This window comes from Solanum verrucosum, unplaced genomic scaffold (assembly GCF_900185275.1).
Source record: "Solanum verrucosum unplaced genomic scaffold, falcon-dt-bn FXZP01000008.1, whole genome shotgun sequence".
NCBI lineage: Eukaryota > Viridiplantae > Streptophyta > Magnoliopsida > Solanales > Solanaceae > Solanum > Solanum verrucosum.
Genome location: NW_026020195.1, coordinates 880096 through 892936, shown reverse-complemented (window position 1 = coordinate 892936; position 12841 = coordinate 880096). Strand labels below are relative to the sequence as shown.

At 32.8% G+C, this 12841-nt stretch overlaps 2 protein-coding genes across 2 annotated transcripts; one reads left to right on the top strand and one right to left on the bottom strand.

Moving 5' to 3' along the window:
• Positions 1-2383: 2383 nt before the first annotated feature.
• On the bottom strand, positions 2384-3509 carry LOC125829643 (putative F-box protein At5g42430). Its single transcript, XM_049508835.1, is given in 2 exon segments — positions 2384-3320; positions 3322-3509. Coding segments are annotated over 2 exon segments (1125 nt in total).
• Positions 3510-4282: 773 nt separating this feature from the next.
• LOC125829697 (uncharacterized) lies at positions 4283-11388 on the top strand. The gene is made up of 8 exons (XM_049508887.1): positions 4283-4638; positions 6268-6392; positions 7884-7921; positions 9024-9134; positions 9253-9332; positions 9905-9941; positions 10792-10833; positions 10922-11388. The coding sequence occupies exons 1-8, from the start codon at positions 4348-4350 to the stop codon at positions 10996-10998; spliced, it is 801 nt and encodes a 266-aa protein (XP_049364844.1). The 5' UTR covers positions 4283-4347; the 3' UTR covers positions 10999-11388.
• The last annotated feature ends 1453 nt before the right edge of the window (positions 11389-12841 follow it).

The window sequence follows — 12841 nt, the reverse complement described above, 5'->3', positions numbered from 1 at the left end:
CTTATGAGGACGAAATATAGAGTGGCTTTGATGAATATCTATAAAAGATGGATCAGATACAAGTGAATTATAAAATTTAGAAAGACACTTAAAACGCATTAAAGAATCAACAGGAAGCCTAGAAAATATATCACACATAATCTCTTCGGGAATTGAATATTTTCTTGAACCACTCTCGCTCGTTTTATTCTCCATTGGGGAGAACATTTGTTACCTGAAATAGTTCACATGTTAAACTAATATTTAAATGATTTCAATATTAAAGATATTAATGAACAATGACATATATTATATATACCTTTACTTTCTCTTAACTGAGAACAGAAACTGCTAGTTATAAACTGGAACAAAAATTATCGAAACTCAAACAAGAAAATCCAGTGTACAAGAAAAGATCATAGGAGAAATGAAATTTTTCTAGAAGAATTATGTATTCTTCAAGTCTTCAAGTAATATCTTATATAGATATCACTTCAACGGCTAGTTAACGGCTAATTAGTCTTCATTAATGTAAGACAAAAATATTATTGAATACTAAAAATAAGTGATTTTCTTACTTATTTTCCGTAGTTTAATTAGTAAGTAGCTTGACTTGGAATTTACTTAGTGAAGGTCTCAAGTTCAAAACGTGTTCACGAACATTCTAGAAGAAATTATTTTCATACTTGAAAAAGTGAAAATAAATAAACAAAAAGTGTTACACCTATAGCATGGTTTGTCATGACTAGTGATATATGGAACATACTTACAGATGTAAAATATCGTATCTTTAATCTCTACTTGTATGCCTCCATATGTCGTTATAAATATAATATCGTATCTTTTGAGCCAATAAGAAAAACTCGTATATGTAATAATATTCCATCGTTAATTACTTAATTCGAGCAATCTTTTTGCTACAATAGATAATTAATCATTTACGTTCTTGCTATAATTATTTAATTAATCGCTAAGACGATTATTTCTCAAATTTCATTTGTATGATTATATTGAATATATTGTTGTTGTTGTTGTTAGATTATCCATCGAAGATAATGAGATCTTCACCAATCGTGAACACAAAAAGGATGACATTCTTTTATATGGAAATCATATTTTGAAAAAAATCGCACAACAAATGCAACATAACTTATTATTTCGAGCTAGGGAAAAGTTCTCTAAGCTTATGGAAAGCTAATTAGGTCTGGCTAGATAAAAAGGTATTTTGGTCCATAATTTTTTTTATTAAATGAGCAACAAAGCAGAAAATAAAAATCATTAAAAATTAAAGATCATCCTGAAATGAAATAAAAGGGTCTCTAATAACTACATATATAAAAAATATTTTCCTTTTCTTCAAGCCCCAACACTTCGATTTCTCTCCAATTATTCTTCTTCAAATCATAAAAGAACATCCTATTTGGCTTTATCCAGGATTTATCAATACAATTTCACCATTTAGAGTATCTCTACATATACTCGGATTAAAAATAATAGGGGGTAGCTCACTTGGATTCCAAAAGCAGAACAAACCTTCAATATAGTCAAGCATGTGATAGGTGATGCCACTTAATTCCTTAATAAGATGAGCACTCATCACTCCCGACTCGATTAATTCAGATTCATTATGCGGGGAACATTTCAAGGCTGGAATCGGAAACTTTTCCTAAAGGCGTAAAGCTTTCTTTGAGGACATGTCCATGCGAGGAATTTGAATTATATAAGGGAGTTACAAAATCTAGAAACACATTTAAAATGTGTTAAAAGACTTAACAGGAAGACGAGAAAATATTTCATGAATAATATCTTGAGGTATTGATGGTGTTTTTTGAGCAGTAATCTTCAGATTCTTGGCCATAAGAGTTTTATTTATTTACTAGACTTGTTATACGGCTATACTTTATATAAATGTGTTTTAATTATTGGCAAACCTTTTTCGATAAGAACGTGATTTAATTATAATAACAATAGAGTAAATTAAACTAATTAAATTCAACTCTTTCTCTCCTTCTAGGACTTTATTATTATTAATTATTAATAATTTATTTTATTTATTAACGGAGCTTAAAGTTTTAATTATTTTTCCGACATCTTTTAACATTATAAGTGTTTCGTGAAATTCAATAGTCATATATTTGATCCTTTTCGAAATATTTGTAATGCTTCACTTTGCGAAAATTAAATTGTATAAATTTTGATCATTATTTTAAGATGTATTTTTTTTATCATATTAATATAGAAAGAAATAATAATTTATACTAATATTTTTTTCATATAATTTTTGAATATCTAAATTTATGCAAAACAAATTATATTCGCATAGATAAAATATTTTGACCCATAAAATTTTATTAAATAAGCAATAGAACAAAAATTAAAATTAACAAAAAAAAGCTCACAATAATCAAATATATCCTAATGGTAAGAGGCTTTCTATATAACTACATATACCAAAAATATTAACCTTTTCTTCAAACCCCAAAACTTCAATTTCTCTCCAACTATTCTTCCTAAAATTATAAAAGAATATCCAATTTGGCTTGATCAAGGAGTTCATTAATACGATTTCACCATTAAGAGTATTACTATAAACGTAATTCCTCAAATAATATATGTTCTCTTTTGCTATATCTCGACTTAATAATTGAGGAAAGACAATAATATGATCCATCCATTCTTCAGTTTCATAATTTTGTAAAATCCTCAAAATTATCTTTCTCGCTTTTCCTTCTTTAACATCAACGATGGCTAGTTTTCCCTTCACTTCTATTAAGTGAATATAATCAAACATGTTTGCGACATAATAGCGTCCATATTTATTCCACAACGAGATAATTCTGAAATTCTCCGCTCTCAAATTAATCGCTGCCATCTTAAAATATCTTCCTCTATTGTGGTAAACAAAAAAATAAATAACTCCATCGATACAAATTCCTTTCAAGGGTGGTGTCACAAATAAATTGGTTAGTTTTATTTCCCGCCACGATTCACTTGTTCCTAAAGTGAAAATCCAATATCTTGATGATGACATTAAATAGTTATGAGGATATGTCATCAATAGAATTTTATGCATTTTTTTTTCGGGATCATAACCCAATATAATATGATACTCATGGATTTCATCCTCCGCAAGATTTTGACGCGGAAGATATGTTACTTTTCTTGTACTGGGATTGAAAATAATAGGAGGCAACGACTGACTTGAATTCCATAAGCAGAACAAACCTTCAATATAGTCAATTTTGTGATAAGGGAAGCTATTTAATTCCTTAATAAGATGAGCGGAGCCTTTTTCATCGATTCTCTCCTCAGGCCTGATTAAATTGAATTCGTCTGAAATGCTTTATGGTGTAAAACTTTTTTTGAGGATATGTCCATGCAAGAACTTTGAATGATACAAGAGAGTTACAAAATTTCGAAACACATTTAAAACGTGTAAAAGATTTATCAGGAAGATGAGAAAATATTTCATAAATAATATCTTGGGATATTGAAGATTTTGTTTGAGTAATTGTTTTCTCCTTTTCCATGAGACAAAAGGGTCGTTAGAGATGTAGTAATATTACGGCTACACAATAAATATTTTTATAGGTATGTTTTGGTTCCTATTTATACAAGAACTTGGTTAAATTAAAGCAAATAATTAATACTAAGTTCCATTCCTTTTTCTTGTAGGATTTCTGTTATTTTTTTTTATTTAATTGAAACATCAATCCGTGCAAAACTTGAAAATATAAGCCCAAACAATAAAAAAGACCACCAATTGAAGAATATAGTACATTAAGATAGGCACGCTCCTAATTAGAGGTTCCGTATTCGAGTTTAAATCTTTAATAGAAAGTGATATTCCTCAAATGAGCTCTAGCTTATGTGAATTTGAAATAATCAAAGATTTTGAGTTTGAACTTAAATTTTTGACAAAAAGCACTCAAGCTTAAATCTTTGACAGAAAACGTTATTCAAAAGATCACATACCCCTCGAATATGAGGCTCTAGCGGATGTGAATTTTAATTAGTCAAAGATTTCGGATTTGACCTCAAATTAATTAGTCAAAATATTTTGGATTTGAGCTTAAATCTTTGACAAAAAGCGCTATGCAGCTATCCTGAGGCTCTATCCACACGAATCAAAATTAGTTGGTTCAAATGAGGTCCTACGTAATACAAATCTAAATTAATCGATTCAAATGAGATCCTACGTAATGCGAATTTAAATTAGTCGGATTCCAAGGTGACCCGCGAAACAAAGGGCCCATTTTTTCTCTTTGCTTTTCCCCAACACTGAAAAAAAGAAAAGAAAACATCAACAAGATCGAAAGAAATCAAACATTTTTTTCCCCAAAATTCAAGAATCTTTGTTTAGCAACAATGATGGCAGCTAAAGCAAACCCAAATTCCCTTTTCCTTTCATCTTCATCATCAACCCATTACTCTTCTTTCTCTTTTCATCAGATTTCTTTAAAAAAGGTTTCTTTTTTGGTTGATTTTCAAGGTAGAAAGCTTGTTTTTGCTTGTTCTAAGAAACCCATTCCGGGTTCTGTGAATTTGGATCCGAGTATCTCGAATTCCGGGTCCGGGTCATCAAAGAATGACAGTGATGGAGCTTCATCTTCTCCTTCCAATGCCATTGATTTCCTCACTTTGTGTCATAGTCTTAAGGTAATGTTTCCATGCATGTGATTTTTCAAAAAGGAGAGATTTTTATGTGTTTTCAGTTTTACTTTTTGGGTATTGGAACTTTTGTGTGTTGACTTGGTTTGAGGTTTGAGCATTAAAAAGGTCAGCTTGGTGCACTAAGCTCCGGGAGGGACGGGACACAAGGGTCTATTATATGCAGCTTTAACCTGTATAGATCAAAATATGTTGTAGTCAAAGAAAAACTGTTTTTACTATGATTCTTTGTAGGAAAAACTAATATAAAATGAGGGTATGTGATAAAGTTGTGATCTTTTATATATTTGAAAATGTGAGGACATATTGATAGTTGTAGGTTGAGGTGGGCTCATTGTTGAAATCGTCCACGGACAAACTGCCGTAGCAGAGTATGATGTAGTGGATGAGAGTGTGGTATGCGTTAATGGTGATTGACTAAGTTCATGAGTTTATGGAGCACATTGCAGGGAAAAGTAGAGAGTTTTGAGTTTGTAATTGAGGATTGAAGTGGAATTGGGGAATTTGCTATTTCGGCTTGTATATATTTGAAGTTTGTAGTTTGATAGATTAAAGAATGTGCATATGCCTAGTCAAGGCTTTTCCAGATAGAAACTAAAATCAAACAGAGAGTTCCTTCTCCATTTTTTTCTGATAACCGAGAAATCCTCGAGGGCCAGCTGGTGCATGTTTCGAAACTCTATGGGTAATGGGCCTGCCTCTTTATCCTTCTCCACTTAGTCACCAAACTTTTGTCCATGGCAAAGTTCGAACTCGTCACATGTGCCTAACCCCGACAAAATCACTCTCTTACTGCTTACCAAATCCCTGGGGACAGTAATAGATTGTTCCCTTTTCTAAATGTTGAGTTTAGGCTTTGAACTTAGATAGATATGTTACAATAAGCTTAAGAAGTAAAGGTCACTTTGCATTGTTTCAAATAATGCAGTTAATATAAGTAATCCATTTATTAGCTTTCTTGATCTATAAGGTAGAGTCTATAACTTGTTGCTCATTTTGGCATTCTCAAACCTTCAACTCTTTTGTGCAAGGGCAGTGACCTTTCAAAATTGGAATCCACAAACTTCAGCTTAGCCGAAAGGGCAGTTTGGAAAGACTTAAGCTGTTGATGGAATATCTTGTTCCATCTAAGAAAATGTTTATTCCCAGCGGTCTTCTCGTCCTAATGCCATCTGATTCTCTAAATTATGTAGACATTGATGTATATATCCAGACCTCAAGCAAAAAGAGAGACTTCCTTGGTGCAATGTTTAACAAACAATGATAATGAGTTAACTTTGATGATTTTGCTCTTTGCAAAGAAAGACTTGTTAAGCAAGTGGAAAATTGTGCCCCGTTACCCTCGAAAATAGGTTTACTTATTGAATCTTTTTCTAGGCAATCTGAGTTCCCCTTCACACTCAAGGTTTTCGTTCTTTTTATAATGTGGTATTAGGATCAAGAAACAGTGCCCTCCATTTCTTTTGCTGGCATTTCTTTCTTAATTAACCTCTTTACCCTACAGTGCTATCTTGATGAATTATTAATCTTTTATTCCCTTTTTGCATTTGTTTACTCTCTGCGCTCTGTATTTAATTCGGCTAGTTGTATCCCCTCATGCCTCTACTTGTTTTGTAGACCACAAAGCGGAAGGGATGGGTAAATCATGCAATAAAAGGTGCTGAATCTATTGCTGATCATATGTATCGTATGTCCTTGATGGCTCTGATTGTTGGTGACCTTCCTGGCGTTAACAGGGAAAGGTTGGAGTTGATATAGCTGATAATGCTCTTGCTATTTCGTTTCAAGATTTTGATCTAAGTTTGTACACATTCATTGTTTCTTCTCCTATGTTGCTAGTGAAATGGAGGGGAAAAAAGAGGTTTAAAACAGTTGCTTATCATTGCTTCAAACTTCTCCATCCTCAGCCAAGAGCTGATGTGACTATCACTGTTTTCTTGTAATGCAAGGGAAGAGGATCAGTACCCAATTATTGCTTCCACAGGAAAACATCTGCCTTAATTCCTTCCCTAAATGTGGGGCAAAAAATTGTTAGTGAACATGTTAAAAAGATCTAGTGGATGCAGTTTTAATGAAGTTTTACTTTAGCTGATAAAAAAATAACATACTAACACTATTCCAAGCATTTACAGGTGATGAGAAATTGCACTTGTGGATTAATGATATCTCTCATGAATTTATATCTGATTTCTCTTGCAAATCCATTTGTAGAAACAATTTTGTAACATAAATCAGGGAGTGTTCCCATTTTGTTCTTCCATTTGTAGTGCTTGTGAGGTAACCCTGTGTTTTTTTGCCTTTCCTTGGAGTGGCTTCTATTGTTGAATATTGAGGTTACAATCGTCTTGAACTTATGATGGAATATGTTATTTATGTTAATTATCAATTTGTTAATGGTTAGAATGCTGCTTTTGATTAATACAGGAAATATCATCTTCAATAGTTTATTAAGCTTCATGTAAAGCACATAAAGGAAATCTTGGCACTTTATTTGATTTGTGATATAAAGCATACATAATATCATTGCCTGGTTTCTGCATAACTAACTGTGAAAAATTATTTAGTTCACAACTAGTTCGTCCTTGCATCCCATAAAATGGATTCAAGTGTCAGTCCTTGAAGATATTGCTATGCTCTTCTTAAAAATTCAGGAGGCAGTAACTTCAATAATGCAGTTTAGGCCTATTTTCCAGGATTACCATACCCCTTAATTAATTTTCTGAGTAATTATTATTTGGTGGTGCACATAGATTGTTCTGCTGTACATAAACCAATTTTAATTACTGAGGAATCATGCTGAAATTGTATGAGATCTGAATGGTGTGATCCAGCGTGTCTACTCAGGGTGGTAGCATCTAAAATGTATTTCACCTTTTATGATGGGGTTTCTTTAGGTTTTTCTTTGAGTTGCTTTCTCATCTAGACAAATTGAATTGAGCTGGTGTTTGATTAATATATGAATGATCAGAGCTGCATACTGAACATATAATTCGCTTGGTTGTAGAACTTGGTGTACTTTTGATGAACATTTCTTGAGTGTGGGTTGTAGTTCATACTTAGAAACCTGAAGTTTGTTCATGCAAACATGATCTCGATGCTCTTTCTGTAATGTTACTTTCGTGACACTTATGTTCATCTGTTCACTTCATCCCATAAATTAAAAAATTATGTTTATATTTATCAGACTGTTATCAGTAGAAGGTAATCATAGTGCTTCTCTATTTATGTAACAGGTGTATCAAGATGGCCATTGTTCATGATATTGCAGAAGGTATTGCCTCCAAATTCGAAATTATCTTTCTGATATATCAGTGTTTTTATTTTCAACTTGAAGGCTAAATTATTTGCTGCGACTACCCTTTTGTACGACTTATTTCAACATAAAATGGTGAAAAAAATTGCTACTGCAGAAGTATCCCGAAAAAAAAGGAAGGAATGATGAGCAGGCATATAGTGTTTTCAGGGATCTGTGGAAAGAGGCAATTACACACACCAAGCAAACAAAAAAAGAGAAGGAAGAAGAAAGAGAAAATGAAACCATCCAAGGTGTTATGGAGGAAACAAATAGGAGAGTGTTTAAGGGGGTTTAGAAAGATTTTGTACTCGTGAGGAGTAGCCTCGTGTCTTCAGTTTCTTATTTGGTGATCACATGAGGTTCTTGTTTGTATATATGATAGGATGACTTTTATGGAGAACCATATTTTGGCTTAGATCTCTCCTCTTTAGTATATACTTGCATACAGAGATTTCTTTGTACATCTGAGGAGTAGCTGCGTGTCTGTTAGTTTCTTTTTGGTGAATCCATGAGGTGCTTTCTTGTATAGATGATTGGATGACTTTTATAGAGAACCATATTTTGGCGTAGATCTTTCATACCTTTTAGTATACTACTTGTATACGGGGATTTCTCCTACATTAGTAAATGTATTCACCTTATCAAAAGAAAAAATTATGTATGACTGAACTAGAAAAATGTATACCTGTTGGCTCATCTTTTCCTTTTTTCTAAATTTGATTGGCTGTGCACCTTGTGGTGTTTACTGTTTGGTTATTAGTTAATCTGCCATCCTCCTTTCCAATGATCTAAGAAGCATCAAGCTCTAAGATTATGAGTTTATCTAAGTAAAGAAAATACTGTTGGTACACCGCAGTTACTAAGCCACTTATGTATATTACCAAACTTCTTATATCCATAGTATTTTCTGCTGTAAAAATTAGGTTTACCGCCTTCATCAGTTTCACTTTGGTGTTTTCTTCTTCTACATGTTCATTCCATCTTCTTTTTCCTTAGGTTGAACTAGGACTGAGATTTTCACCTCATTTTCTATAAATTTGAGGTTTTTGCATTTGATAGTAATTTTGAACTTTTATAGCAATTGTCGGAGATATAACTCCATCTGATGGTGTACCTAAGGCTGAAAAAAGCAGACTTGAGCAAGCTGCTTTGACTGAAATGTGTGAAGTTCTTGGTGGAGGGATGAGAGGTATTACTTTATTTTTGATATCATACCTTATTTTTTCTCTCCAAAGCAGTCAAAAACTCTAGTAAAGGAGTTTCTTTTAACATGACAATGTAATATCACGTTTTTATAATATTTCCAGCTGAAGAGATTAAAGAACTGTGGCAAGAGTACGAAAACAATGCTTCACTGGAAGCCAATCTTGTAAAAGATTTTGACAAGGTATGAATTACTAACTTCCTTACAATACTTAGTAAAATTACGAGAAGCTTCACATCTTGAGTGTACTACTTCTTTTCCTGGTCTAATTTTGTCAGTTCATAGTTCATTTTGGAACTTTGAGTGATTTGTTAATGTATTGCTCCACAAGTTTTTCTCAATTACTGGTTCTTTCATCCCTGTCTTCTTTAAAATTACTGCATATACTCCCATTGGAAATAGCTGGAAACACTGCAACTATGCTCGTAATAATTTTGTCTTGCTTATTGGAATCTGGAAAAAGATGGTATTGTTCCTTTAGACTTAGTTTTGTAACCTCCTCGTGTTGCTATCTCTTGCTTTAAGAGATTGGTGGATGTGCTTATCTTGATTTCAAATTCCACTATAAATCCCATTCTTGCATCTTTACCTGTAGTGATGGTAAATTACATTCACTTACCGCTTATATGCTGTCACCTCTCCTGTAAGTTTTGAGTCTCTAATTTAATGAGTACCACGTTGGCTCTTATGACTCTACTAGGTCCTTAAATCATATAACATCTGATAGATTTCACGTTTTTTCCGATCTTCTCCAGGTTGAAATGATTCTGCAGGCATTGGAATATGAATCAGGTGAATTACTATTCTCCAAAATATTTAAGTTACAGAATCAAAACCTACTACTTTTACTGAATATATTTTTCTAGTTTGTGCCTCTCACTACTTTGAAAGGTGATTTTAGTATCAAAGGTGGAACTAGTGCAGTATACTAATTTTCTGAAGTTGTTTCTTCAATCTGTTCTACGTCTGGTGACTCTGGACCATAGCTAGTAATCATCTGGTATAAAATGTTCTTGGAGCTCATTAATCAGTCTGAGTGCCACTTTTTTTGCACCTCTTGAGAGTTGGAATACTTACATAGAGTGCCAGCTGAAAATGCTTAGTTTGTCTGCAGTTTTGTTATGAAATTTTGAGGTATCTGCATGTCATCAGTTGGTGTATGGTGCTAACTTCCTTAGGCGAAGTTCTCTGCCTATCCGGCATAAATTTTAGTTGTAAGGTTGTTCTTGGTGGACTAAGATCTCAGGAAGAATTCTCTTTTTGAAGTAAATATGTAGATTAGATGGTTAGATCTTAACATTTTGTCAAAACATGGTGTCTGCTGTCTACAAGCAAAGAGTATCTTATATAATCTTATCTATTATGCCTCTGTGAATTTGGTCTAGTGATAAGAGTGCAACACGTGTTAAGTGGGTTAGGCACACATCACAAGTTCAAAACTACCACGAACAAAAGCCTGGTATTTAAGTGAGAAAGGGTAGGAGGGCGAGCCTATTATTCGCTGAGTTCCAAATCTTACCCACTTAGCCTTGTGATTTCTCGGTTACATATATATGTATCTATCATCCTATGAACTCAAATCTATAAACGGGTTGATACTACGTTCTCTCTGTAACTTCCGTTGGTACTTTGTTTTTGACAGAACATGGAAAGGTGCTGGATGAGTTTTTCCTTTCAACTGCAGGTCATTGATCCTTTTAATTTCCATGCTCTTTTTTCGGTCTTGCTCATTACAAGTCATATATCGACGATCTGTATATATCTACATGCAGGCAAATTTCAAACCGAAATAGGAAAAAGCTGGGCAGCTGAAATCCATTTGAGGAGAAACTCCAGACTGGGGATCTGACTCAAAACTGATCCCTCATTGATATTTTGCATTTATACCATCTTAGTGCCTCCCGTCTTCAAATAGCATGGAACGAGAGAGAGCATATTGTGTTAACGTAATCAGAGTAACAATGCACTTGCTTTTTGTTCAGCTAAGCTCCGGTTTAGCTGAACTCGAAGTAAAATTTAGGTAGGAGATGTACTCTAGGGAGATATACTTTCCGTGCTACGTGCACTCAGTAAAGTACGAGTAAGTTCTTTGTTGGTAGTCTTGACATGATGACATCTTCACATTTGTTTTCTAAAAATTCAGCAGCTTTTGACATGATACATTCTACTGTCTTGTGTAGAGTTATATGTACTCATTTGTGACTTCAAGTTGGAGAGAAAAAAGTTGAAAATGGGAAAATACTTGAAGAATATATGATGATTCTCTTGCTTGAACGGTGTCGTTTGGTTGGTGAACAAATTATTCCAGAGTTATAATTACAGGGATTGTGAATCTCCGTATAACTTGTCACCAACTAAACGACTCTATTTGTTACACCCCCAATCCCCCATACAGAAAATGTTGATATATGAGTTTGGGACAGAGAAGTTGAGTTTTTGTGCATCCCATGGATCCATTTTTTTATTTGCCCAGCCCAAGATAGAATTTGAAAGATGGAAAAATTATCTGAACTAGCGATCTCGACCCACATATTACACATATATACGTATCGATATATCTAAAAATTAAATTTTGCTATATTTTGCAAAAATAAACCCTAGTAACGCTACTTAATTATGAAATTTTCCTATTGGAGAACATTAGAGCAATGGTCTATAGTAGGCCTTGAAGTATCACATAATTTCAAAATTATCTAACTAGAATTTTGCAAATGTAAGCAAAGATATGGACAACATTAATTTATTTGAATTTTTGAACAAATAAAAAGTCAAGAGGAATAATTGAACTTTGGAAAATCAACTTTAATTCTTAGTGACTCTCAAAGTGGGACCATAAACCAAATTTTCAGACTATTTTATTACCACAACTTAAAAGTTCTAGAATATAGAAAAATCATCACTTCTTTTTATTTATTTATTATATCCAAATTATGTTCAATCTATTTTATTTTATGTCTTCCAAAAAAATAATAATAATACAAAAGTTGACATTGTGTACATGTCATAACATACGTATATATATATATACATTTGTGTACTAAAATAACTCAATTTTCTATGTCAACAACAGAACCATCATGAATTGAACAACTTTATCAGAACTTACTGATTTAAGATCGAATAACTTTATGAATAGATTTTTTTCTATTAGAATCCTCGAAAACGTTTAAATTCTGAATTTGCCGTTTCGTTGTATGCCAAATTGGGAATAAAAGATTTGAAGAAATTGGAGAAAAAATGTAGTCCTTACAAAGTGCGTAAAAAGAAAGTGGGCAAAACGTACGATTGTCTGCATGTAATTAGACCCATCTTTTGTTCCACCAACCCAACCACTAACAAAAATACATGATCTCCATACCTTTTGAAAATTAGTGGCTAAGTTTCGAAATAATGATATCAGGTGTTAGTAATTTAATTTTTATATAAATTTAATAAATATTTTAATATTAATATAAAGTTTGAATTGAAATTATTGAGTTCGGTCTGAACTCAAGAAAATGATCAAAATAGTCCTAAATGTAAAAAGGTTGGACTATTTTAGTCCTTCATATATATCACGAAGCGGAAATGATTTTTAATGTATAGAAAAAATGACCATTAATTTTAGTTCTTCATATATACCACATAACTTGCATTTTGTGAGCTGATGGTTTATCGAAAATAACTTCTTTACCCCACAAAGGTAAGATAAG